Below are 27,847 nucleotides of genomic sequence, written 5' to 3' on the forward strand. Positions count from 1 at the left end.
AAATAGCTGTCAATGTATCATTAGAGCTCAAGATCTTTTTACAAGACATGGTAATAATAACCACTCAGTCAATAGCAAGTAAATGTAGAAATAAACGTTACAGTATAACACATATTGCTTATTTCTTTTTATCCTACCACAAGTAGACATATGGCTGTGTCAGTAAACTGACTATGAGCTGCTTACATTGTAATTAATTGTAACCACAAAATCATCCTTATATTTTTCAGTAGTTTCATCACAGCTACAGCTGGAAAGTGCTGCAGATAAAGTTAATTTTATTTTATTTGCTGATTTAGCTGTGCAATTAAATGAGACACGATTCACAAAAAGCAAAAACAATTTTATTTTTACGTTTAAGTTATTGTGTTTTCTCTACGTATAAAATATTTATAGAAAGCTTTTGTAAAACAACCTATAAATAAATTCATATTACAGAAGATTTACTGAAGGTGCAATTACTAAATGTTCTCATTATTTATTTATGTTATTTATTTATTTATTGCGTTATCTTTGGTGAATAATTATGTACCTTGGCGGTTAGGTTGAGTTCAGTTCACGATGACAAACCTGCCACAGACGTAATGAGAATAATAAATATTGATATCAAAATCAGGGCCAGGCCTACCTTACCTTTTTAATTTATATATGTAATATCTTTACATCTTTAGAAAATAATCAAAGTGAGGAATCATGATACACCATACACACATATATAGCCACACACACATAACTTTTGACAATACGACACAACAGGAAGAAAAACACACGGCACGCGGGGCGTGCCTGGTTCCCTGGTTGGTCACGGTTTCTTTTTTGAGCTATTGCATCACAAGCATGCCGTAACAGCAACAAGGCCGGAGTAGCGAGAAGTGACGGGATGCTCAGCGAGGGGCGGGGCGTCGCTCCAATCCGTGTGGTTGCCAGGCGCTGGGTCAATGTGTGGGAAGTGCTGAAATTTCAGAGCGTCACAGGGGTACTTCGCCACCACCACAGATCGCAGTAGCTGCGCTCCTGCCGATACTGTTATGTAGCCAGCGGATGGTTACGAGAAGTTCATGTCAGAAAAAGAAAGCTGAAGAAAAGTGTCAGATATAACGGCGCCGATCGCTCTCTGTGACCCTGCGGATCTTTAAGGACTTAGAAGGTTGTCATCTACTTTAGCCACACTTCAGCGGCTAACAGAGCTAGCTAGTGTTACTCAGACGAGCTAGCCACTATCGGTCGGGCCATCAGCGGACACTTTTGGCTCACGTCCGTCGGGGTAAACCCCTTTTAAGACGTAAACATCAACTAAATGATTATGGAGAGGAAGAGGATCGAGTGCCCGGCTTTGCCACCGGGCTGGAAGAAAGAAGAGGTGATCCGGAAGTCGGGACTTAGTGCTGGCAAAAGTGATGTTTATTACTACAGGTAACGCTAACGCACGGCTACACTGTATCACTTTCTAGAGCATCGGAGTAGTTACGTAAAGTGACCGCTACGTTTGAGTTCCGAAACGTATTTATTAAGGATGAGTTTACGTGCTTTTCCTAAGATTAACTCGAGCCACCCAGCCTTGCACGCGAAAGCTGCAGTTTGTTAGGATTTTGAAGCTGGACCCGAGCAAGTGTATCCCCCTGACCTTACATCCGTGCACCTCTGTAGCGGTTTACAAAACAAGTGTATGTAGCAATTGCACGGAGTCTGGAGCGTCCAGAATGTTTCGGTGTCAGCATGGTTTTTGATGCCTTGTCTTTGCCATGTTTCTGAACAACTTGGGATCATAATTTTCTTAGCCATATTACAGTTAAGAAGTTATATTTAACAATATAATATTCATACTAGCATCATAGTGGTCTCTCTCTTGAGTTTTGACTGAGAAGCAACATCTGTTATCAAAATACATTAATAATTGCCTTATTCTAGTAAATAAGTTGTGGGAAATTTACAAAAAGTGCATCTATCATGCTTGATCATTTAAAGTGGAAATAAGCAGTTTGCCTGTCCATCTCAATACTGACTACAGTCAGATCACATGACTGATCATATGTTCCATCATAATACCTGATTTATGGAAGACTGATTCATATGCATTGTTCAAATCGGACATTGAAGGGCAACATGAGGACAGGAGACCGGAGGCCTTCTTTCCGGGCTTGAGTGGCGTATTGGTGTACACTGCGTGATTTGGTGGGTTATGTTCTGGTGAGAAACGCAGTGAAGCTTGTATGCAGTGGTTGAGTGCTTCGAGGCGGCCAGGTGGGTGGTTGGCACAAGCCTGCTGTTACCTACATGTTCAAACCAGCCATGATGAGGAACAGAAACTCATTTTCCCTGCTTACAGGCTGCTGTTCCTTCAATGCTCATGTCAGATTGAGCATGGTACCACACTTTCTGAACCCTGCTGTTGTACTCTTTGACCCTGTTTCCTGATCGAAACCGCAATCATCGTCACCTAAAACAAGAAGAGGCCTTAGACCATTTGAGGGTCTATTTTGGTAACGAGCCCTATTCTCAGGAGAACGGCCACCCTATTCTTATTCATGTGGGAGTGGTCAGCGGTGGGGGGAGGTTTTTGTGAGCTGGTTGGCCATCTCCAAGTATTTCCGGCGATACAGTCGGGCGTCCTGTGCTGCCAGCCTGTGCTCTGTTGGGTGCTGTGTCTGCAGGTGAGGCCCGACCTGCCTCAGTTAAACCGGCTCGGCAAGAGCAGTGCTGGCTCCCTAAGTGGGCTGGCCTTGCTGCTGTGCCTGGCACAGTACCCCCACCCCCCCTCCCCCAATACCTAGGACATACAAAGATTTTCCTTTTTTTATGTAATGTGCAAAAGAACATTTTGTTAATAGCATTTTTGTACTCCCCTCTTGGTTGTTTGGATATGTATGTGTGTACCCACAAATGTGCAAGTGCATGTATGCATGTGCGTTTCTGTGTGCACATGTTTTTATGTATATGTATGCATGTGCGTGTGTGTTTCTGTGCTGATAGATTGATTATAGCAAGCTTTTCTGTGTGTGTGTGTGTGTTAGATCGATTATAGCAGACTTTTCTGTTTTTATAGCCATGCTATAAGCAGAACAAAAGCTGTGAAGTGGCTTCTTTTTCCCCATTTTTTTCTTTCTTTCTTTTTTTTGTTTCTCCTTCGCTCTCGGTGAGGCAGCGGCGATCATGCGCTGTGGGGGAGGGGTGTTTGCTGTGGCTTGTTCCGAGGTGCTGCGATGGCAGGGGAAGCGGGGGAGGCCTGTAAGCCGATCTGCCCCGGTGGCGAACGTGGTTTATTGATGGTGCCGGGTTGGTGACGGGGCAGGGTAAGGCGCTCCTGCTGCCCCCGTCTCAGTACCTTTGACTCTGGCTTGCTTGTGGTCGAAGTTTTAATGCCAAAAGTCCGTGAGCTGACTTCTTTTCATGCCACGCTCAAACAAGAGACAGCGCAGTTGCTTGTAGAGCTGGCATCCTGTTCTAGAGCTGGCATCATATTATAGATTCAGCCTGAGCACCAATCTGCTCTTAGGGACTTCTACATTTACCTGATCTGAGATCAGCTCTGGAGGTTTATCTGTATTCATGGTGATCCCAGGTCAGCTCTAGAGGGAATTCTAGATTCTGACTGAACTCAATTCACAAGGTATTGTAGCGCAGCAGTAAATGCAGAAACTGACCCAGGATCAAGACCCTATCTCCGCGAGGACTGGTGAGCGCAGGTCTGATCTGGAATCGGATGGGCGGAGTCTGGCCTGCAGGCCGGGCCGACAGTTCGTTAGAGGGTGTGGAGCACTTGTGGGGAAAAAAAGGGTGTGGAGCCTTCCCTTCTGCTGTCCCCAATGAACCACTTTGAGCTGCACTGAGCTCTTCTGCTCTTCTGCATTTCTCCTTCTGACTGCTATCAGATGTGTCATTTTTACACACTGAATGCAATCAGCATAGCCCAGCATGAAAGCCTGTCTTGCTGCGGACAGGCTGCGTCTGAAGAGGGCTTGTGCTGAGGGTTCGTCTCGCCCGCCAGCGCAGACAGCTCCTCTCACCGGTGACGCTAAAGCGGACTGCCGCTGCTCAGAACTTCCTGTTTAGGTAGTGTCTGAAACTCTTCCCCCGCTTTGTCCTGACTTTGCCGTTACAACACCATTAATTAACGAGACCAGATCAGCACACCGTAAAAGGAAGGTTACATGCGAGATACCGTGTTAGAAGAGAACTGTCCCTAAGTGCATGTGTAATGCATCACTCTTGGTGTGGGGGCTTGCATGGCACTGACACAGTGTAAGTGTGAAAATGCTTGGGGAGCTAATGGCAACTGTGACTCTGTGGACACCACAGCAACGCAGTGTTCGTTTCCCGGATCACACCTCATACAAAAACTGTTAATTATCTCCATCTCTGGCTCCGCTCACGCACTGCGTCTTCTGTTCCTCAGCGACTCTACACTCTCTGCATGATTGGGTGACGGGGCTCCGCCCCACTCACCCTATCGTGCCTGTACCAGCCTGTGTCACAGCTGCGGCCTTGCTTTGTCATGTGTGTGCTCACATGCATGTGAGGGTGCATGTTTAAGCTTGTGTGTGTGAGTGTCCACGCATGTATGTGTGTCTGCGCGTGTGTATGTGCGTGTGCGTGTGTGTACCCACGCATGTACACCCTCTTGTCAGTTGGTTGGGTTCCAGTTAAATTCAGGTGTGCGGTGCAGTTCTCTGGCTCTCCCCGGTCAGTGGGGCTATATGAGAGTGTGGCTCTGTGTGGGGCTTTCCCCCCTTACGCCACTGTTTACTTGCAGCACTCAACTGCTTGACCCAGGCCTGTCCCCATTACCATTTTTACTTACAGAGCTGCTCTAGGGTCAGTCCTGCACTCCTGTCCACACTGGTATTGGTAATTGCTAGTTTTGACACAAGCCTGATCCTGGAACAATTCTTTTACTCAGGGCCTCGAATGGCTGTTCTTAAACTGAGTCACAATTTGAGTCATCGCTCAGATTCCTCTCCTGGTGCTCCCTTGGCTCTCAGAACTGGCTGCTTGCTTTTGGCTCAGGACAAGTGTGGGCACCCAGAGACTCTGTTCCTCTGTTCCTCTGTCCCTCTGTCCCTGCTCAAAGCACCACCTTCCAGCAGCCCTGTCCTGTAGAGTTTTGGGACATAGGATACACTTTGTCATTAAGTAGACATTAGATAGCCCTTCCTCTGCATGTTTGCAGACGGGCTTCCAGTTGCTCCGAGTGCCGTTTCCCCAGAGCCAGCCGGATCGCTGGGCACATCACCGATTCATTGTGAATGTGTGGCACCTGCTCATAAAAAAACAAAACAAAAACAAAAACCCAAAACAAAAAAATAAAACACCAGTCCATGTTCCTGCTTTGTGTTCCACGCCCTTCGGTAAGACGTGCTGTTCAGTGCGAGTGTGAAGACTTGCGCTGGACGGGATCCACCTGACCTTACCAGTGCGTCTCTGTATTTATAGACGGTGTTAATTACTGTGAGCTGTGGCTCTATTGCCTTCCTCCATGGCAGAACTCATTTCCTCTCTTTCTCTCTGCCTTTCCCTCCCCCTTCTTTCTTTCTCTTCCTCCCCCACCCTCGCTCTCCCTTGCTGTCTCTCTTTCTGTCCCTCCCTCTCTCTCTCTCTTTCCCTCCCCCTTTCTTTATCTCTCCCTCCCTCCCTTTCTCTCTTCTTCCCTGTCTCATTTTCTTTCTTTTTGTCTTCCTCCTTCTCTTCCGTCCTTCTCTCTTTCCCCGCGTGATGTCGCTTGGGCTGAGTGCGGACGTGGCGTTCCTGGCGTTCCCGACCTGCTCGGGTGTGATGTAATGCTTGTGTCCTTGGCCTCTCGGCAGCGACACGGCATTCCCATCACTCCAAGCAGAACACTCGCTGCTCTCTCCCTGTCTCCTGCCAGCGTGCCGAGAGGCAGTTGCTTCCTCCCTCCGCTGACTCCGAGGCCAGGCCTGCTGTGGCGTTCCCAATGAAGGCCTTTATAAATCCCTCTACCTTTGGAGCAGTGGGTGGAAGAACCTCATGAGCTAATCCCCCCAAGGCCTCGTGGGAAGCCAGCCGAGAGCATGCTTCCTGTTTTGCGTCAGTTGCTGTCGAGTCCTGAATCCTGTTCGAAGCGGTTTGCCTTGTGTGCTTGTGCCGTGTGGATCTGGAGGAAGGCTGGCCTGACTACACCTTCTCTCTAGCCCCGTGTCCGCTCGCACACTGGCCGTTCTTCAACTGTTCACAGGTCTGCTGATGGAGAATGCCAAGCCGTGTTCCATTATAATAAACATTTGTAGTATGTACGCTGTGCCCCCTGCAGCAGGTCCTCCGTTAGCAACCATGACCTTGTTACTTTGTGAAAAACTAAAGAGCACACAAATCCAGCAGCCACTTATGCGGACGGCCGAGCTGTCAGTCAGGCAAGGCTCCTCCTTAGACCTGAAGGGTCGCCGGTGGCCCGTCTGGAGCTGACTGCAGCAGACGAGACTGCCATCCCCTGGCCTTGAACCTTACGAAAGGCAGAGGAGAGCGAAGCCAGTTCCTTCAGATGCGGTGAGGGAGGTCTGAGCCATGCCAGCGCTCTCTCCACTGTGACTGCAGACTGTGGGCGGTCAGCCACGTGAAGCTGGTTGGTGGAGCCAGTCATTCTGTGAGAGCGAGACTCACTCTCGAGCCGGCGTTGTGAACTCTTGGGCGAAGCAGGCTTTCTGGGGAAATGCCACTGTCTCTCCCTGGCTTCTGCCCTACCGATCTCTCTACTGCTGTCTGTGCTTGAGGCTTGTCTTTTTTGTGGGATCTTTAATGAACTTTTATTTATTTTACTTATTTACTTATTTACTTATTATATACTGGCAGATGTTCGTGTATGTGATAATAAATGTGTTATTACTATTTTGCGGCTGTGTGGTTTACTCCCTCCTTCGGTATCTGTGTTTGCGTGCCTGTGCGTGTGTGTCTGCGTGCGTGTTTCTTCGTGACTGCATGCATGTCTGTGTGCATGCATGCATGCATGTCTGTCTGTGCGTGTCTTTGTGTACCTGTTTATCTGTGTCTCTTTGTGTTTGTCTGTCTGTGCATGGGTGTGTGCATGTGTGTGTGTGTGTGTGTGTGTGTGTGTGTGTGTGTGTGTGTGTGTGTGTGTGTGTGTGTGTATAAAACACACACTGCAGGGGTTGGTGCTCTGGGCCAAAGGCAGCACTGGACCAGGGAAGAATGCTAGTGCCACACTCCCCCTCTCTTACCCCTCCCCCACCGCCATGCAGCTCCGCCGTTCTGCACACACCCTTTTAACGGCACCCAGCATCCCCTGGGGAGATGCCACAGCGCCCCCTGGTGGCCCCACACCTTTTTGCACTTTTACCCCCAAAGTTTGGGTTTGGGCCAGAGACCGTTGCAGGGTGTGGTAGTTTTGGGAGTCCTCTTCCAGGTTGCACACGGAGCCCATATGGTCACACACTGCTGAGAAAGGAACTGCAGCCTGCGCCCCTGCTTACATCAGCACTTTCCCAAGCTTGGGGGCGGGGCATTAGGGGGAGTCGGGGTGGAGGATGAGGGGTGCACATGGCATGCTCAAACCGCTTGACTTATAGAAGGCCTGGGTCTTGGTGCATGGAAATGCTTGATGTGTGTGTGTGTGTGTGTGTGTGTGTGTGTGTGTGTGTGTGTGTGTGTGTGTGTGTGTGTGTGTGTGTGTGAGAGAGAGAGAGAGAGAGAGAGAGAGAGAGATATGGAGTGAACGTGTGTGAGAGAATGTGTGTGTGAGAGAGCGAGACCAAGCGAACATGTGAGAGAGTGTGTGTGAGAGAGAGAGATTTGGAGAGAGAGCAGACGTGTGTGTGTGTGTGTGTGTGTGTGTGTGTGTGTGTGAAAGCATGCATGCACACAACCTTGTCCATGGGTTTCCCTCTCTCTTTGCGTTTTGAGTCAATTCTGACTCATGCTCTGTGTAGGCTAACCTGAATGCTATCGCACAGTCATTTCTGCCCATGATCTAGCTGCACCGAGACGATGCTCTACCCTTTGCTTAGCTTTTAATCCAGTTTCATGTGACCACCAAAACCGAAACACTAACACATCTATGCCTGTGTCTGGAAACATTTTATGGGAACCCAAGCCAGTTCAGATCCACAACATCTGAGTTTTTATTTATTGATGAAATTAGAACTGAAGCAGATCTTTCAGTCAGACCCATTGTACAGCAGTTCAGTGCAGATCCAGATGGTGTAGACGGGGACTCTGAGACCATCTGGGCAGTGGTAGCTCAGTGATTAAGGTACTTGACCAGTAATCAGAAAGCTGCCAGTTCAGGCCCCACCATTGCCAAGTTGACACTGTTGGTCCCCTAAGCAAGGCAACCTCAATTCAGTCGTAATAGTAAGTCACTTTGTATAAAAGTGTCAGCTAAATGCTGTAAGTAAATAAACTCATGTAAATAAATTGGGTGTGGCTCTGCGACCAGAAGATGAGGCTCTGTGTTCAGTGGCTGGGACTCTGTGACCAATAGGTGAGGCTCTCTTATCAGCAGACATGGTAAGTGATCATGGGGTGGGGCTCTGTGACCAATGGGTGGGCCTCTGTAATCAGTGGGCAGGGCTCTGTGACCAGTTGACATGGTTCTGTGACCATGGGGCGGGGCTCTGACATGCGGGCATATCGCTCAAAGAAGAGCCCCTCTGCTCGCTTTGTTATCAAATGTCTAGATACCCAAGGAGCAATACCTCATTTTCAGGATTTAATTAATAAAACCTGTACAGCATACTGCTGTATTCTGAGACCAATAGGCAACACACACATGCACTCCCATCCCCCCCGCACACACACGTAATTCCCCCCCCCACCACCACACGCATGCACACACGCCCATCCCCACACACACATGCTAACTTACTTGCAGCAGTGGTAGCTGATAGGCATCTAGCCACTGTGCTAACTGCTGTTTCTTCGTTGTGCGTCTGTGGTGACTGTTCTCTGTGTGCTTATCAAGAAATGAAACTGACAAAAGCTCACGGGCTCGTCGCCGCTCTTCCGGATCGAGCTTCTTTGAGGTGCCATTTTAGGAAGCCATGTCTCCGAAGAGTACATGACCGTCCGGTACCGTGATGGTCTGCCAGCTCAGAGCTAGTCTCCCTGTAACTGTATTGGGAGAATTGTGCTAATTGGACCATGGAGCACAAATTCAAATTTATGCCTGAGGAGAATGCAAGTACGCCCTGCAAAATAAAATAAAAAAAAACCCTCCTGTCAACACAGTGCCCCTAAGGGTGTGTGAACAAGCAACAAATAAAATAGAATATTCTGCACTCTCTTTGAAGCTTGTTGTGGTCATAAAAAAGCCCTCCGAGAGCGGGCATTGATGAGAGAATGTTGGTGCGAGAAGGTCTGTGAGAGAGTGGACTCCATGGATGGAACTGGACTCTGGCTGCTGTAATAAGCAAACACATGTGGCTGTTAGGGAGGAACAATGGGACTATTCCCCTGTCTTTCCTTTTACTGCATGATCCAGTGGTTTTTATTTGTTTTGGCCCATGTGAAGAGCTTGCAGACGTGCTGTAACTGGGTCTACTGAAAATAAACACATTATGCAATGGGGGTCACGTCCCTCCCTCTCCGTGTTTTTCATGAGCTCAGTTTTTTCTACCGGGGCGGACATTGCCTGAGTGTGCTCTTCCCCTTACGCCTAATGCCACAGAACGCCACAGAAGTTCATATTTATCAAACTTTGAGGAGGAATGGATCGTTTTGGTATATTGTTGCCCTGGTCCTGTGTCAGCGTCAGGCTTACACAATAAATCAGTTTTGATTTGTTATCACAAAGTTGGCCTTGATACTGGCGATGCTGATATCATAGACGGCTAGAATATGCAGATCACAGATCAGCAGGGGCTGCCGCATGTCACAGTGCATCTGCAATTCTGGTTGGGCATGTGGAGCTTGTCAGTGCATGACGTTAGCTTCTGCTGGATAACAGCGGCTTGACATAGATTGGAGTAAACTTTCCTCAGGGAATATGTGAGTTCTGTGATCACATTTAGTTTTGGTTTACTTAGAGAAGAAACCCTTGAAGTCAGGAGGTAATTGACCTTGCCAACATTGATGTACCTGTGATGGTTATGACCTGACTGTCTGTTTATAAGGTTTTTTTTTAATGAAGGGGTTTAATTAGTGGGGTTTTAATTAACACAATGGCATTTGGGGGACCAGTGGCCTGTTCATACTAAGCCACTCTCACGCTGTTGCTGTTTTTGTTTTTTGTTTGTGTACCTCCAGCCCCACGGGGAAGAAGTTCCGAAGCAAACCCCAGCTGTCCCGTTACCTCGGCAACACGGTTGACCTGGGATGCTTTGACTTCCGCACAGGAAAGATGATGCCCGGGAAACTGCAGAAAAACAAACAGAGGCTCCGCAGTGAGAACCTAAGCCTGTCCAAGGTACAGATACCCAGTACACCCCCGGAATGCTGGGAATGTTGGGAACGCCCCTAAATGAAGTTGGTACACGGGTTTAGGCCTTGGAATAGCAGAATTTGTTTGTGTGTGTGTGTGTGTGTATGTGTGTGTGTGTGTGTGTGTGCGTGGGTGTATGTCTATCTGTGCGGGGTGGAGTGGGGTATAGTTAGGAGGAGCACAGAAGTTGGTGTAGAGTTTGCAGTGTCCAGAGTCTCTGAAGGTCAGAAGCCTAAGTCACACATGGTTTTTGAAATGGCTCAGTTATTTTTGAATTACATTTTTTTCTAATTTCAGTTTGTGAAGTGTGTGTGGTTCTTGTGTGTGGTTTGTAAGATAAAAGTCTGGTGCTAAGGGGCTTAGCAGGCTAAGTGTCTCTGGTACTGGGGGGCTTGTGGGTTTATAGTTGACCTGTGGTGCAGTTCCTTAAAATGCTTATTGTAAAATGGCTGCAGCTGTTTCGAATGTATTAGCAGGAAAAGTGTTCTGGAAAGGTATGGTGCTGGTGAAGTTAACGAAGGTGTCCAAGGCCCTTAGTTCAGCGGAGTGGAGGTTTGTTTGTTTGGATCAGCAAAAGGTGAAGCATGTTTCTATAGCAAAGCTGCTGAAACCTTTTTGAAGGGTTCAGTTTCTCGTTGCCACTGCCTGTGTAAGACTACTTGTGTCGCAGTCCATGTTGGGCAATGGTTGCTCAGTGGTTAAGTTACTTTACTAGTAATCAGAAGGTTGCCAGTTCAAGCCCCACCTCAGCCAGGTTGCCACTGTTGATCCCCTGAGCAAGGGCCTTAACCCTCAGTTGCTCAAGTTGTGTTCAGTCAGAATTGTAAGTTGCTTTGGATAAAAGTGTCAGCTAAATGCAATAAATGTGTCAGATACCAATGGTTTGAGTTTGAACATCTAGTGTGTCTGGTTTGTGAGTCAGTTGATTTCACAGGACACTGCCAAATCAGTTAATGGCAATAAATGTGTGAATTTGTAACCTTTAGTATCGTCACAGATGTGTTGCGAATTCACCTTTTTGGTGGATGTTAAACTGCTCCTACACATACTTTTTCTCCTGTGTTTTGATTGTTACAGTGATCTTGTGTGTGGTTATGTAAGAGGCTGTGTTAATCATTGTCGTCATCCTGGCTGAGCAGATAATGGCAGTATGCACATATGCCATAGAGGCAGGGAAAGAGAGAAACGAAAGAAACAAAACGAAAGAAAAAAAAACCACCACACGGAAGGTTCTGGAAACCCATTTGCAGAGCTGCTACTCTTGTGTGTGGTTGTGTCATTCTTTTCACAATGAAATGAATGAGCTGAAACTCCACAGGCCATTTGACTTAGAGCAAGGCCCCGTGGTTTCCAAACACAGACACCACGCCGAGTCATGCTCGACTGGCCAGGCTCTGCTACTCAGCTCACTGTCTGATGCCTTGGTGACGTGGCTTCATAGTGAGTCAGTAGAAGCCAGTAGTGGGTCAGTACCCATGCTAGTGTAGTACAAGTCCTCCGCACCTTCCGGTGAGGCGTGTGTGTGTGTGTGTGTGTGTGTGTGTGTGTGTGTGCGTGCGCGTGCGTGCGTGCATTTGTGTCTCTGGGTTTGCATCTCTGTCTTTGCGTGTGTGTGTGGTGTTTTGTAAGTTCAACACAAGTCATTGGGAGCTAACTTGTGTTGAGATAGTATCTTAAGAATGTGTAACAGTACACATGACCACACCTCCACAGGATAGACTGCTTGCACGCACACACACACACACACACACACACACACACGCACTTGTCACAATTTAAGTAAAGTCTTGAGCTATATTAAGAATGAATTTCAAAATTGTAATGTGACACCTGTCACTGACATACTGGCACTAACTAAGCTGAAGTGACTCAATTTCAGCAAGAAATGAGTTTGTAGGTTAGACATTGTAGGCATGTTGCTTTTTGAATCAATCAATAAAAAAAATAAATATATATGTATGATCGCTTATAGAATAGTTCAAACCATTTCCAATTTAATGAGCTGTAAATGTTTTAATAACTGTTATCTTCACACTCCTCATACTGAAGCAGTGGTTAGTTTTCTTGGCTGTGGTTAATTTAGCCCTCTGTTAGCTTTAGCAACACATGCTAAGCCCATGCTAGGGAGCTGAGAGACTGCTCAGTCCTGCCTGGGCTCATTGCATCATGGCCTGGCGGGGTTTAAGCAGATGTCTCGACCGTACCGTCTCTCTCAACCGATGGGAATTTGGTCATCTGGATGGGAATCTGCACTGGTTGCTCTGCATCTTTTCCCTGGAACTCAGTTACGTGACTAGAGCGCCCAAAATAACCATGAAATAAACGGTCTCTGTCTTGAGGGTATTCCGGTTTTCGCTGTCCGAAACAATGGCACTTTTTTAACTCTGCCCCCAAAAACTCATGTACCTTGCCACAATCATCCCCCCCCCCCCCAATTTTTTTGTTTGTTTTGTTGGAAGGAACTTTGGAATATGCCACGTTGCATTGTGGAATGCAGTAACCATGCAGAAAGCCCTGCCCGATAGCTCATGCTGGAAATTTCTGTGTCTATGGTGTGGTGGAGAAATCCGTTTTTACCATATTCACTATGCGAGTAGTATGTAGTGTGCCATTTTTAATACAGCTGATGTCTGTGAACCAAATGAGGGGGAGGAATGTCAGATAGTCAACATCGTGCCTTTTGAACAGAGCCTGTGGTGGGACGAATTCACATTACATGCAAGGCACGAGCCCTGCGTGCACGTGTATCTGTGCAGTTGGTGAAATGATTAGAATCTGTAATCTATAGATGAAATCCTCACATCACCTGCAGTGTTTGCATTCTTGTGATTGTGGTGTGCCATGCGTTCACTTTCAGATATGAGTGTAAATATTGTGTGTGTGTGTGTAAGGGTTTGTGTGTGTGTCCTTTTCAGACAGATTCCTTTTATTTCAGTCTTTCTCAACATGGCTGATTGACCTCAGGAGAGTCATCTCAAGGCAGCAGTGAGTTTTCTTCCTCTGTTTCTGTCTGACCTCTGCTGATCATGGTCTTAAAGAATCCCCAGCAATTCCAATAGGACACTGAGGTTCAAAGTCCTTCATGTATAGACCCACATTCCACATGCAGTTGGTGGTTGAACATGCAGCAGTGCTGGTCACTGATGTGCAGAGGTAGTTTGGTGGAGTACCCCTTGGACCGAGGGTAGCCCCTCTGTGCAGACGTCTGTATTTTTCTCTCAATGCTCTCTGTGGTGCCCCCTTCAGGGCTGTCCCCGTATATGCTGCCATCTCAGCATACATGACCCCATTTCTGTCTCGGTGTTTGGGGCGGGGCCTTCGCACTGGTTCAGAAAACAATGACTGATAGGTTGAAGTTTTGCTCATCTCTATCTGCCTCTCCCATATACTTTATTTATTGTATACAGTGTATTTCAAATTTTTCAAAATTAAGTTTGTTTGAGTGGCTGGAGCTGATGGAGGGGTCTTGGGTCCTGCTCCATGTCTGGATACATTCATGCTGTGATGCGGTGAGACAAAGCAGGATGCGGGAATGAGTCGTGTCGAGCACAACGAAATGTTTTAGTGTAGCACAAAACAAAGACGGATGCATGGCTAGCACGCTAACCGGGTTAAGCATCGACAACACTCATATGCAAACACAAGACTTATATACATACACACTAACGATACACAATGAGGAGTAGGTGTGAAATACAGGGAGGGTGTTACCATACAGACGAACACACACACACACATGCATGCACACAAACATACACGGGGAGACATTTTAGGGGAGGGGCCGTACTGACACATGCTTCCTGAACTCATAGCATCATTGAGTCTGCACACTGGTTTTACAAATGAAAATATGTTCCTGTCTGATCTCTCTCTCTTTCTTTCTCTTTCTGACTGCAGGGGAAGCCTGACCTCAACACTGCACTACCCATCCGACAGACAGCGTCCATATTCAAACAGCCTGTCACCAAAGTGGTCAACCATCCCAACAACAAAGTCAAAACAGACTTACAAAGAGCAACGGAGCAGCCTCGCCAGGTAAGACTGAGATGTCTAGACCTGTTTAGTCCAGTTAATTGCTGTTAGGTCCAGTCTGCTGACTGTATGTTTCTTGATAACTTAGGTGCTTTGAAGGTTACCTAAACCCTCCAGATGTATTGGGGCTGCTGTCTCTCACTTTGGACACAAGAGGTTGCTCTTGTACATAGATTTCCCCATACGTGTGCTGCAGTTAGATTGGCTTTGAGCTGTTTTAAGCTGTTTGCTGTTGGATGAATGTGAACAGCCAAATGAGGTATTTGCTCCAGCAGAGAGCTCAGAGCACAGCTGGTGTGTGATTTTATTAAGGAGGATGGCGAGGGTACGTCTAGCTTTAGTATGTTGGGAAAGTTCCAGAAGGCTCTCTGCTTCTACTTGTGTTTTCTCCTTTGCCCTGCTTTTATGGGCAGCAGAGAGGAGCACTGGACACATGCGGCAAATGTGCGAATGAAAGACGTGTGGTTTCAACTCTTGCCTGCCAAAGGATCGTTTTTATAAAGGAAACTCAGGAGGGCTTTTTCTCTCTTATAGGTGCCACCTTGTCTCATATTTCCCATTCTCACTCCCCATTTCCAGCCCCCCAACCACCACCCCCCAACACATTTTCAGTCTCCCTTCATTCCCACACCCCCCAAATATATTTGTGAGGACAGAATGACCACCGAGGGGGGGAAATCTAAGGAGAAAGGGAGTGAGAGTTGAGGAGAAAGAGAGAGCTTTTGTGTGTGTGTGTGTGTGTGTGTGTGTGTGTGTGTGTGTGTGTGTGTATGAAGGGGAAGCTAATGCAATCATTGGTGTGTGGGATATAAGCTCTGTGCCTGAGTGGCGTGTGCTCCGTGACCAGGGCAGTACTAACATACACATACACACTGTATGCCTGGAGACTGGTTTATGTTTCCTTCATACGTGCTTTTCGAAGACTGCAGAAGGAGGGGAAAGCACTTCAGATCTGGCTGGAAAAGTCACTTTCCAAAACAGAATCGCCTCCAGCGACTGACCATCAATGCATCAGCCTTTCAGGAGTTTGTTTCGGGTGGTTCTCAGAACCATTTCTTGCAAAGCCTGAAGCAGCCTTTATATCTGGGCAAGGGCCAATGTGAACCTGCTTTCCACCAGCTGATCTGAGATCAGTAATATACCACAGCCTCTGATGCCTTGCGGTGTGTGTATATGGTAGGCTGCAGAAGGGGTATCTGTTGCAAGTGCCTGTGTTATTGGGAATGTAATTCGCTTAACATGGTGACACTGAAAGGATGTTGGCATCATATCATGACAGAATTCACTGTTGCAGCACAAAGACTCACTTTGTTCCTGACACTCCTATCAGAAACAGTACTTCTGATCACGGCTCACGTCTCAAGGCGATGGAGGCTGTGCTGAACTCACCAGCGTGGTTCCTGTGCTGCCGTGTGGCTGGTTTTCAATAAACATGTCTTCATCATGCTCATGATCTGAGGACAGGTGGAAGTGTCTTGGTGTCTTGAAACTGGGTCAGGATAGAAGAGCACTTTGAAACTGCACCATTGCTGAAGAGCTGATCAGTTTTCTTGGAACCGAGGACTGATTTGCCCGCCGTCAGTTGCTCCCATATAAATAATGAAGGATATAATAATACAGAAATTGTAACATTTTAGGGATGGCATGATACAACTTTTTCTCTTCCAATACTGATACTTAAACTCAAGTATCAGCTGAAACATATGCCAAATCGATATGTTTGCTTTAATTACATCACTTTAAATTATTTATAATCGGAAGTGCTTCACTTAACAACCCAAAGGTACCATGCCCAGATTGTTCAAACAAGCACACTACTTCCTTATGGGAAGAGTTGAATGGCCAGCATTTGTATTATACAATTACAGCTTTTTAATATGATGAACCTGATGTATTTCATTCTTCTTAAAGAATCAGATTGGATTTGTTTGGTAACTGATCCAGCAGTACTGGGTATTGGACATCTCTACTAAATTTCAAAATTCTGTTATCTAAATATAAACACTTTTTTTCCTTTGTTGTGGATGGTTAATAATCAGTGGAAATTGCACATGTGTAGGGTTAGGATCAGAGGTCATACATGGTTTTTACGACCAAGGTGCGAGACTGGAGCACAAGCCTTTGGAGAAACACGTCAGTGTTTATTTTTCTTTACATTATTCACTTGACTTTGTTGCAGGTAAACAGTAGTATTTATATATGTGTGTAAATAAACAACCGTCACACTCTCATGAGACGCTCAGGATCTGGAGAGGTGTGTGTGCGGGTGTGAAAGTGCCAGCCTTCAGCAGTCACCCCTGATCGGCTCAACGGATGCATGTGTTCCTGCCATTCTGATAAGAGGCTGGTGGAGCTGGTACTGCCATCTGAAACTCAGAGCAGAGCAAAGGTACCAAGAGCAGAGACACAGCACCAGTCCCCAGATCTCAATTCCCTCCTCAAAACAAAGCCATTGTTGTAAAGGGTGGATTTAGCTGTACTGGCCCCGCGGTGACCATGCAGGAGCTTTTATTTAAGAACGCGCTTCAATAAATCCCAGACCTGTTTATGAGCCGTTGTTGGCCAGTTGTCCACAGCTCTGAGCAAAAGACTATCGATAGCTCCCTTGGGCTGGCGCGGGGCTTTATTGTCTAACAGCCATGCGCTAAAGGTTTATTTAAAGCCTGCATCAGGTCTGTGTTGGAGTGTAAGCCTGATCTGTGACCAGTGACAAAATTCCATTTCTAGAATCATAAGCAGAAAGGTGAGGCGAGTCTCAAATGGTTCGCCATGATCAGTTCATGTCTACCACGTGTGTGTTTATGTCGTGTGCCCCATGCTTGTGTGTTTCGCTTGTGTGTTTTGCTTGTGTGTGTTCTGCCTGTGTGTGTTCTGCCTGTGTGTGTTCTGCCTGTGTGTGTTCTGCTTGTGTGTGTGTGTGTGTGTGTGTGTGTGTGTGTGTGAAGGTTCAGTTTAAGGGCAGATCCTTCTGCAGTCTCTTGTCATGACTCAGCAGTCATCAGGGAAGACTAACCCAGCCTACCCCAGAAACACTGCATTACTAAAACACCTTGAACGCACCAAAAGCGTTGCTTGCTTTAATGGTTTTCGAATTATTTTTCTTTTGTCAGTGTTGGATTTGGGGATTTAAAAATTAGCAGTAGAGCCTGTTGTGAGATCTCCCTCAGGCTGCTTAGTGCTTCTCAGTGAGACCAGTAGACACACTTTCCAGGTTGCTGGACAGCTCAGTGAAACCAGTAGACACACTTTCCAGGCTGCTGGACAGCTCAGTGAGACTGGGAGACACACTTTCGAGGCTGTTGGACATCTCAGTGAGACACGTAGATAAGCTTTCCATGTCACTGGACTCCTCGGTGAGACCAGTAGATGTGCTATCCAGGCAGCTAGACTGCTCAGTAAGATGAACATACAGGATGGCAAAACTAAGCCCATAACTGCTTGGCTTGTCGTGTACATTCCTGTGTTTAAGTGCGTTTCTTTTCCTCCTCTTTGTTCAGCTATTCTGGGAGAAGCGATTGAAAGGCTTGAAGTCGTCAGATGTCACAGAAGAGGTTCTCCGCACCATGAAGCTTCCGAAGGGTTTACAGAGTAGGGCTGATTCTCTTTGCCTCACTCACATTCCACTGCAGAGTCTCACTCTCTTAGTTGTTTTCATAGAATAAGTACACTGAGTTACCATGTTATAGTGTATACTTGCTCTATAGCTCCACCTACAGGCTACCAGTCCTACCAGTGCGTATTGTGAGGACAAATATTGCATGCAAAGGCAAACAAAAACTACAAAAGTTACTTTAGGAACTACAATTGTTTTTGTTAATATTCATGCATTTATTAGAATATATTAATTCTATAATATAAATATTTTATTTATTATTACTATACAAATTCTATAGTATAAATTATATAGTATAATAATGAATAATGTATTCATGGACATATCCATGTGCTTGTCCGTGCGTGTATGTGTCTGTTGGGCAGGTGTAGGCCCAGATTCGTCAGACGAGACGCTCCTGTCAGCCATATCCAGTGCTCTGCATATGAGCTCGGGGCCCATCACGGGCCAAACATCCACTGCCGCAGAGAAGAACCCTGCCATCTGGCTCAACACCTCACAGCCCCTCTGCAAAGCCTTCATCGTCACTGACGATGACATCAGGTGGGTTGACTGTGTGTGTGTGTGTGTGTGTGTGTGTGTGTGTTTGAGGGTGAATATTGGGAGTTAGACAGTCGACGGCTGGTTGAGCAGGGCCAGCTGGGTTGTTAATAGTACTTTTTTTTTTCTTCCCCATGCAACCTTGTGAAGCCACTGACAAATGTCAAGAATGGGCAATAAAGTTATCTTTGTTTATCTGTCCATTTATCCATCCATCCATCCAGTTATCCATCTGGGTGTGAGTATACTGCTCCCGGTGAGATTTGAATGCGGTCCACCCCTGGAGTGGTGATTTGAATGTGGTTCACTATTGGAGTGTCATGGGCCCTTTTTTCCAGAAATCTGTTCACACTGGTTTTCAAGTTGATTGCTGGAGGTGACACAGACCTCCACCCCCAACCCTCACCCCTTGTATCCTCTCCACCCCTCGCCCCCACCACTGTCCTGCTGTTCTTTGTGACACCACCAAACCCACACAAGTGGTGCTGTTGACCCTGAATTGCAGTCTCTTTTGTAGTGAACCCCAGTGTGGTCTGCGAGCAGCTCCACCCAAGCCTCTGTGGCTTCGTTTATTTCTCTTCCCACTTCATTTTCACTTTCTCTCAAGCTTTCCTTTCATCTTTGACCTGTGTGGGGACACTGGGGTCTCTTCTGAAGATCAGACTCCCAGTTAGCATGAGCTTATTGGATAGGAGACGACTTCATAAGGTTCATAATGGTTGCCAATTTCAGAGCCACTCCAGCTCCGTGAGGCATTACGGACAAGATAAATTGGCATCTTGCTACTGTATATAGGAAAAAACGAAAGGCTGAAATAAGATTTTCTCTCAGCAAGACAAGGTAGTTTTGGGTTCAGAGAGCTTCCAGAATACTGATTAGTTTTTCCCGCTTTAGCGGAAATTGTATATTTATCTGTAGCATTGCATGAGGACTGATTAAGTTGCATAGTGTGAAGTGATAAGCCTCTGAAATAATTGGTGCAGGTTTTAAGTCCCCTGTGAGATGCCACCAAGATGAGTGGAACCAGCATGGGGACTTGGGGCATCATTCAAAAGCTAAGTGTCTGAAAGCACTGAATCATTCACAGTCACCTGTAAGACATTGGGATTCTCCAGAGTCACCACTGCATTCATTTGACGTCTTCACGCAGGCAATGCTGAGTCATGTGCAGTTCTACTTGCAGGCACTAGATGGCAGTGGATGCACGTGAGCGTCTGGGCAGCGTTAGGCAGGGATGTGGGTGTGGGGGTGGATCCAGCCGACCCTGTGGACTGTGAAATGGGTCTGAGATGAGCTGCTTGCTGTCGGTGATTATAAACCCGGGTGGAGGTGGTTGGAGTAAATGAGTCGTATCTAGTCCACTCTCCTGTTCTCCTTAAACCCAGTGTGAGACTGCTGAGGTTTGAAGCAAATAGCCTCCACAGTCATAGTGCTGGAGGTGTTGTGCCCATGGTCAGATTGAGTTTGTGTGAGCACGTGTGTGTGCGACATGGCCTTGCACATGCACGTAGATAGCGTAGTACGTTTGTCAGGAGAGTTGTGAGTGTTTGAGCGCGTTGGTCAGTGACACTGGAGACCCTGCGTATGATAGCAGGTCCATTTCCGTGGCATTGTTACCCGCTGACTGTTCAACCGGCTGCATCCCTTCCTCTCAGTTTCATGGTTCCACTGATGTTAAAGTCATGGTGCATTAATAGGAACTGCACGTGCCATGTGAGTGTGTATGTGTGAAGGTGAGTCTGTGAGTGTGGATGTGTGTAGAGGAATAAAGGTGGGCTCATATCAGGTAGAATTTGCCTGTGGTGGAACTGCAGCTGTTATTGTTTTTTTCTTCTTTTTCTTTCCCTTCGTTAACCTCTAATTAAGAAGCTGCCGTTGCTACTGCATGGCTAAGCCTGGCGTTCGTTAATGAGAGGGCGTCGTTAATCTCAGACCAGAAGGTGCTGCATAGACAGACATGTAGTGCAGACAGGTGTGTGAGTGTGTGAGTGTGTGAGTGTGTGAGTGTGTGAGTGTGTGTGTGTGTGTGTGTGTGTGTGTGTGTGTGTGTGTGTGTGTGTGTGTCTTGGGGTGTGGGGGAGGTTGGTAGACGTGCAGGGAAACTGAGTGACAGGAGGGAAGGGAGGAGACAGTGTGGGGGCGGGGCAGAAGATGAGATGAGTTTGGTGGAAGGGGAGAGGAGGGGGGATGGGTGCAACACTGCTGACGGATGATGGAGGATGTTAAAAGGAGGTCAGTCATGATCAAGAGACCAGTTAAACAGCAGTGGACAGGATACTGACTTCCAAAGCAAACCCCAACTCCCCTTCCCTTTCTCTCTGTCTCCTTACCTCCCACCCTCCCTCTCTCTAATTCAGTGTGTCCATCTCACCTCAGGGAGCAGGAGCTGAAAGTGTACCAAGCCAGGAGGAGTCTGGAGGAGGCCCTAATGGCCGACGGACTGGCGCGGGCTGCCGACTCCGTCAGAGACATCGAGGACAAGGCGGCGTAGAAGCAGCAGCAGGTGAGAGGGAGGATCCAGCCACGGTGGTGTTTCAAACCCCCTCCACTGTCAGAAGACGCTCCACTGCCTCTAGGACTGCCGCTGTTGGGATTCAAAGCCATTTTGAAAGAGTCGAATCGAATTGTTTGAATGTGCTTGATTCAAAAAAAAAAAAAAAAAAAAAATCCCACTGCCGATAAGCGGTCGTGTCACTCAAACTGTTTCTCACTTCGAGAGATTTCCACTTAAGCAATTAGTATTCCACTCCACCCGGGCCTCCCAAAACCCTCTCTTCTCACGCAGTTAGGGAACTGTGAGGTGATGTCTGCTGCTGAGTCTAACCACAAGATTATTCAAACGCTCAAATGGAATTATCAGTTCATATAAAATTATATTTTGGCCAGCATGTAGTGCGTACCTTATTAGAATCTTTACTTAAGTATCCAAAAAGAAGCTGCAGAAGGGTCTTCAGGAGGGTCTGAGCTCGTAAAATATGATCCCTTTAACTTCTGACCCTTCAGAAGGGTCTGAGCTCATAAAGCCTGATCCCTTTAACTTCCAAACACTCTGAAGGGTCTGAGCTCGTAAAGTCTGATTCCTTTCACTTCTGATCGCAGTAACCTGCAGCTTTGACCAAGCCCTTCTGCAGACTGATCTGATATAGCTATACATACTTAAGCAGGCTTGGAGCTCCATATCTTTGGCATATGCTCTGCCAGTCTGCTGAGACTGTGATGCTTTAAACCAGAGAACCACGATTTTATCACATGGAACCACTGAAAGGCACTGTCTAGACGCAAGCCCTTAACAGGTCACTATTTGGTCTCTGTAGCCTACTCTCAGTACATTTTGCATTAGCTTTAGCATCATTTCCATTTTGCCATGGACTGTGCTGTGCCTTTAACTATGCTAAGATACCAGCATACACACTGGCTACTAGGCTGGGATGCCAAGGAAGTTGGTGCCTTTCGTGCGGAGCAGGTCCGATTCTCTGATTCCTCTTTTGCGTAGCCAGGGTTACGAGGGGCGCGAGGCAATGGTAGTGTCACCCAGTGGGTTTCTTTTTTGGAGAAAGCCCATCTCAGAAGACCATGAAATATTCAGATGGTCATTAGGAGCGGGGTCTAACTGCCACCTCTCCCCAAGACCCCTCACCAGTGCGCCGTGCCCCCCATCCTCTTCATCTCTCGCCGATGAATCTTTAAAGCAAATTAATAGTTCATACTGGCCCTTCTCACTCGGTGGAGCTGCCTGCTCTCTCTCCCCGGCCCAGAAGCGAAGCAGCCCACTCCTCCATCAGGCCACATCTTACATGCCTGAGTATGCCTCCATTTTGAGAACATATAGCAGCTATCAAAAAAGAGTGAGTCCTCTTCCTCCTCCTACTCCTCTGGTTAGGTGTGAATGCTGATGCAGAGCCCCTGTACAAAGCTGCCCTGCCACACTGCCTGCAGCATGGTTTGCCGAGTAATCACTTCCATCGTTTTGTTGCATCGGTTGCCTCGAGGACCGTCTTGCCCCCCTGGTTTTAATATGCACTTTGCGCTGTTTATAGCTATCTGTTTGCGTGAAGGTTGGCCCACAAACGCAGCTTGGCAGAGTGTTTATCTGTAAATATGAGTTTGTTTATGTAGACTTTGCCCTCATGAGGGGAGGAGATGGTGATGGGTGCCCTTCGGGTGGTGGTTGGGGGGGGGGGGGGGGGGGTTGGTAGGTTTGTCCCTTTTTAAGGATCATTGCGGACAGGAGTTTGCAATCACTAAGTGCAATTTGAATACAAATTACGGTGTATGTGGCGAAGGGAAAAGAAGGGAAAAGAATTTGCATTAATCCAATCGCAGACTTTTTCTAAGATAAATGTGCATGTCCAGTGCATCAGGGTGGGTGGATGCTTTCATTTGAATGAAGAACAGACCCCTCTCTCTGCTCAAGCAGCCATTTAGGACACGAGGCACAGGGGCTGGTTGTGCCTGTTGAGTCAGCTGCCAGAAGGCTTTGGGAAGGGCGGGTCACCTGCAGCATGCCTTTAATGTGGGTGTGGTGAAGGTGATTACGGCTCTCTGGCCGGGCAGGGGCTCGTGTCCGGGTTTATGGCTCCACGTGTCGCCGGGACCAGCTGAATACAGGGGCTCTGGGGATCGGGAGATCTGGCCAGGTCCTCTGAAGCCTCTCACATCAGCAGGGTTCACCTAGAAAGTTCCACATCAGCTCCTGCTCCAGTGTATCTTTTTTTCCTTCATTCAAATCCTTAAAAAGGGAAAGCATTGTACAACCCCTACAGCTAATATTCTAGAAAATGCTCCTCCATACCATGCTCAGTAACAAACCTCCTTTCCACTTGAGCAGGAAAGAAGAAAAAGTATGTGGGGGTGTTTGGCAAATTGGAAAGATAGTAAGCTAGTGGCACAGTGCTATAGAGGGTGCTCAGAACAGTTTAGGAGAAGCATGGGGGTGGAGCCATGGGCCAGGAGCCAAATGGCTGCCTATCTCTCCCCACCACGCAACAGATTACCCTGCCTCCAACACCACCCCAACTATCCCCAACACCCCCACCTGCTCAACTACCCTGGCCATCCCTATCACCCCCACAATCACCCCCACAATCACCCCCACAATCACCCCCACAATCACCCCCACAACCACCCTGACCCTTCTTAAAACCTCTGCCCCCACAACCACCTTGACCCTCCCCAACACTTCTGCCCCTAAAACCAACCTCCCCCAATGCCAGCCATCCCACCAACTGTCCTCAACACCCCTGCACCCACAACCACCGTGATCATGCCCCAACTCCTACACAACAATCCTGACCAAATCCCAACATTCCCACTCCAGTAGACTCCAGTATGAGAGCACCATCGCTCTAATATGCATAAATAGGGGATGGATTTGATTATCATCAAGTATGATAAACAAAGGCATGTGCTGAATTACCCCTGAATAGGGCCAGATTTTTTTGCAGGCACACACACACACACACACACACACACACACACACACACACACAGAGAAATGCTGATGTGATGCAGCAAGCCCTTACGCTGACACAATAACAAAACAAAAAATAAATAAATAAATGCAAGAAGTGATGCCTGTGTCAGCAGTTTGTCTGCTGGATAGGGGAGGCTGAAGTCCAGGAGATGGAAGGTGATTAGTTCTTGTAATCTCTGTGATAGGAATGTTTTATTGCTTAATTGCTAGAGGATCTGAAGCCTGCGCTTTTTTAGCTAACTTGTAATTACAGCATGTTTGGACATGGCTGTTACACAGCTCTGAGTAATTGAAAAAAAGTAGCAGCAATAGCAGAGAGGAATTGGAAATGTCTGTGTACATGTGTGGGTGTGAACATGAATGTGAGTGGTAGTGTGTGAGTGTGAGTGTGTGTGTGGGTGGGTGGGTGCACGCGTTTGCTTTCACACTCTGTAGGGGACTTTCCCAAGACCCCGGAGGGTGTTTGCTAGAGGAAAATACCCCCAATTATCAGAATGTTATGCTCGCTAATAAATCATTAAATATTAAAGAACTGTTAACACCACTTTTACATAATTAAAGTGTGGGAGAGGGAAAGAAGCAGACCAGTGAGGAGAATGGCTGAGCTGAAACACAAACAAAAACATCTCAACCTCTGCTCGTACCACTCCCATATCATCTGTCGTTGAATATACACAGTGTCTTCCTTCTTTGTGGTGATCATTAGGTACCTAATGTTTCCCAACCAGAGGTGTGTTTTTCTGGCTGCCATCCCATATGCTGGGCCAGCAGAGATGGAGAGGGGGACGTGTTTGGAGGGAGCACACTCAGCAGTACGCCTCTGGCTCACTGCACCCAGCACTCGACCGAGCAGCGTCCTGCACGTGACTGCGAGAAGCAGCTTTGCTCTACACGCCGCAGGAGACGCATCCTGGTTTTAATAACAGCCAGGAAAAGGATCACTGGCTCCTCTGTAAATGTCAGCTGGCTGCTTTTAGAAGCGCAGTAGGGAAATCCTCTAAAGTTCCACTTTAGCTGTAGTCTGTTTTGAAGGCCCTCAATCTTGTCTGTCTCTTTTTATGGTGCCGGGTGGTGTTGCAGTACAAGCTAGGCTTTTTGTGTGTGCTTGTGTGTATCTGGTTATATATAGATGTGTATAGGTATGTGATGGTGTGCCTGGATGTGTGTAACCACATTTATATAAGTGTGTGGGTATGTGAGAACATGCTGCTTGTTGGCCTATGGCATTATGTGCATACACAGTACTATCTCTATCCAACACAGTTGTACTCTTTCAAACAATGTTTTTCAATTAGTTGTACTATTTCAGTCAAACATTTGTACTATTTCTATTATGGACACAGTTGTACTATTTAAAACACTCTTGCAGCGTTTTTTCTTAAATAATGTTGCAACATTTCAATCACAGTTGCACTATTTTTGTCACACACAGTTGTACTATTTAAAACACACTTGCAGTATTGTTATTAAATACAGTTGCAATATTTCAAACACAGTTGTACTAATTCAGACATAGCTGTAGTATTTCTGTCAAGCACTGTTGTAATAGTTGCAGTAGTTTTGTCAAACACAGTTGTAGTATCTATCATTTGAAATCCTCCACATTTCAGATTCTGCTTTTCCCTAATTGCCTTTCTGAAACTGCTTTTTTCTGACCCAGCCATTTTCAAAATCTCAGCAGTGAAAAATGTGTTAATATAATATTTAATCTTTTCCTTTTTTGGGTGGGGTGGGGAGGGTGGCTGTATACTGTCTCTAAGAGTGTATAATTAATGTGTGTGCTACAGGCAGACTCTTAAGTTGCAGGCCAGTTAGTGTTAATTACCCATTTCCCCCAAATCTCAGCGCAAGTAAAAAGCATCTGTTAATGGAGATGCAAATTATGCTTGTGGTGAACTTAGCTCAATTATAGACCTTTCCCCCTCCTCTTTATTTTTTAGAATGGGATATTGGCATACCAAAAATTGCTTAAAAGGATAGTGCTTTTTCTTCTTTTTTGGCAGTATTGTAGAGACAAGCGTTGCTTAATTTTCACTGTAATTTGCACAAGATGATTTCCGTGTCAAAGCCCTAATCAAAAGCACTTTCGCAACTGAACAAGTGCGGTTGCTTGTAAAACACATTCATTGTCCATATTATAAGAGAATTGGCAGGAAACTATACCAGTAACATCTGTATTGGAGATGGCAGTCAAATGGAGGGGCTTCATTTAGGTTCATTTGGCAAATGCATTTTATGTTAGCACATGTAGGTCACATAAAGGATCTGTTTTATGATTCTGTACTGACAGACATACACTGTGTTTCTTTATAGTTTGTTTTGGATAGACCGAGGCAGGCAAGCGCACATGCGCGCGCGCGCACACACACACACACACACAAACACACTCTCTCTCACACATTCACTCACACACACACACACACACACACACACACACACACACACACACACACACACACACACACACACACACACTTTATGCCATCTTCAAACCTGTCATTGATTTCCACTGGATCCTAGAGGCCTTTCTTCTCAATACTCCCGTTTGTACTTCAGTGTGATTGAGGCTCTTCCTAAGTGGTATATGCTGTATGTGAAAGCCCCCAGCAGGCTGACCAGTTTTAAACATCCAGTGATACTTTGACCCCTCCGCAACCATGCATACCTGCCTTCTACCTGTAACATGACGCAAACTCTTTAGAAGACAGGAATGTAACTTGGGGGCTCCTCCAGAACAGGCAGGAACTCTGCTTATGTAGGTGTGTACATGTTTAAATACACTAACATTTAGCCAAAGGGTGATATTGGTCAGTGGTCAACTGGTAAAAAGTAATCTGATATTGTTTTTTATTGGCTTTCTCACCTCTGTCTTTCTTATTGCCCTCCCAGGATGCACTGAACTCATGCCACACCCCTCTGTCGACCTCATGGAGATGATGTCATCAGTCTGCACCAGAAGCTGCAGACCCAAGCACAATTTTCATGCCCTCTTACAAATAGCTTCAACCAAGGCCTTTCTTTGTTGTTTAGAGCATATATTTTCTTGTACATATCTATATATGATTCAGAAAAATGTGTATTTTGTTTCAGAAAAGAAATCATTTAAATTGAAATGTTCATTTTATACAGGCAGATAATGAGCAATACTTTTGGGACACTGAGTCAGGTTGCAGTGTGCTACATTTGTATTGCTAACTTTTTTTGGTGTCGATGGTTGTAAGGGATTTGTTCTTTTCAGGGTTTGTAACAACTAATTAATGCATTTACAAACTTATGATTGAGAACTTGCTTATTTAAGAAAAAATAATTTTATACCTTGAAAAAAATACTTGTACATTTTGTGCGTTACTATAGAATGAATAAATGATTATATTCAATTAATGTATTTGTTTTTGTTTTTGATATATTACTGTGCTTGACTTTATTATGATCATGCATATATCTGTGTTCTTGTAAGGAAGCAGAAAGTCTCTGTTGTGTAGGACAGTGTCACAAATTTACCAAACTATCAAGTATTTCCCTCCACTGCCTCAGTGCTAAGTCTTCATTTGCTCCCTTCCTTTCTCAAAGGTGGTTAGCCAGCACTGCTATGAATTAGGTGCAAGAAGCAGGTATGATTTGACATTTTAAACAAGTCACCCTTACTGAAAGAATAATCCTTTGTTAAAATGTTAATTGTAAGACCTGTTCAAGTTTCGAATGAAAAGCATCCATCTTGATTGATATAAGAAATGGGGAATATATGGCATCAGGGTGTGCAGAACTCATCTGTGGTGTCCATGAGACCCACGTGGGTGGTTTC

The 27,847-nt window shown here is 46.3% G+C and overlaps 1 protein-coding gene across 1 annotated transcript; it reads left to right on the forward strand.

The window, feature by feature from the left end:
* The first annotated feature begins 886 nt into the window (after window positions 1-886).
* Window positions 887-27,426, forward strand: mbd2 (methyl-CpG binding domain protein 2). Its single transcript, XM_027030697.3, has 7 exons — window positions 887-1,413; window positions 10,213-10,372; window positions 14,285-14,422; window positions 17,917-18,007; window positions 18,398-18,575; window positions 20,949-21,075; window positions 26,935-27,426. Exons 1-6 carry the CDS (start codon window positions 1,298-1,300, stop codon window positions 21,061-21,063), a joined length of 798 nt encoding a protein of 265 aa, XP_026886498.1. The 5' UTR covers window positions 887-1,297; the 3' UTR covers window positions 21,064-21,075; window positions 26,935-27,426.
* Window positions 27,427-27,847: the final 421 nt, after the last annotated feature.

Source organism: Electrophorus electricus, chromosome 8 (assembly GCF_041902795.1).
Source record: "Electrophorus electricus isolate QZ-2024a chromosome 8, ASM4190279v1, whole genome shotgun sequence".
Taxonomy (NCBI): domain Eukaryota; kingdom Metazoa; phylum Chordata; class Actinopteri; order Gymnotiformes; family Gymnotidae; genus Electrophorus; species Electrophorus electricus.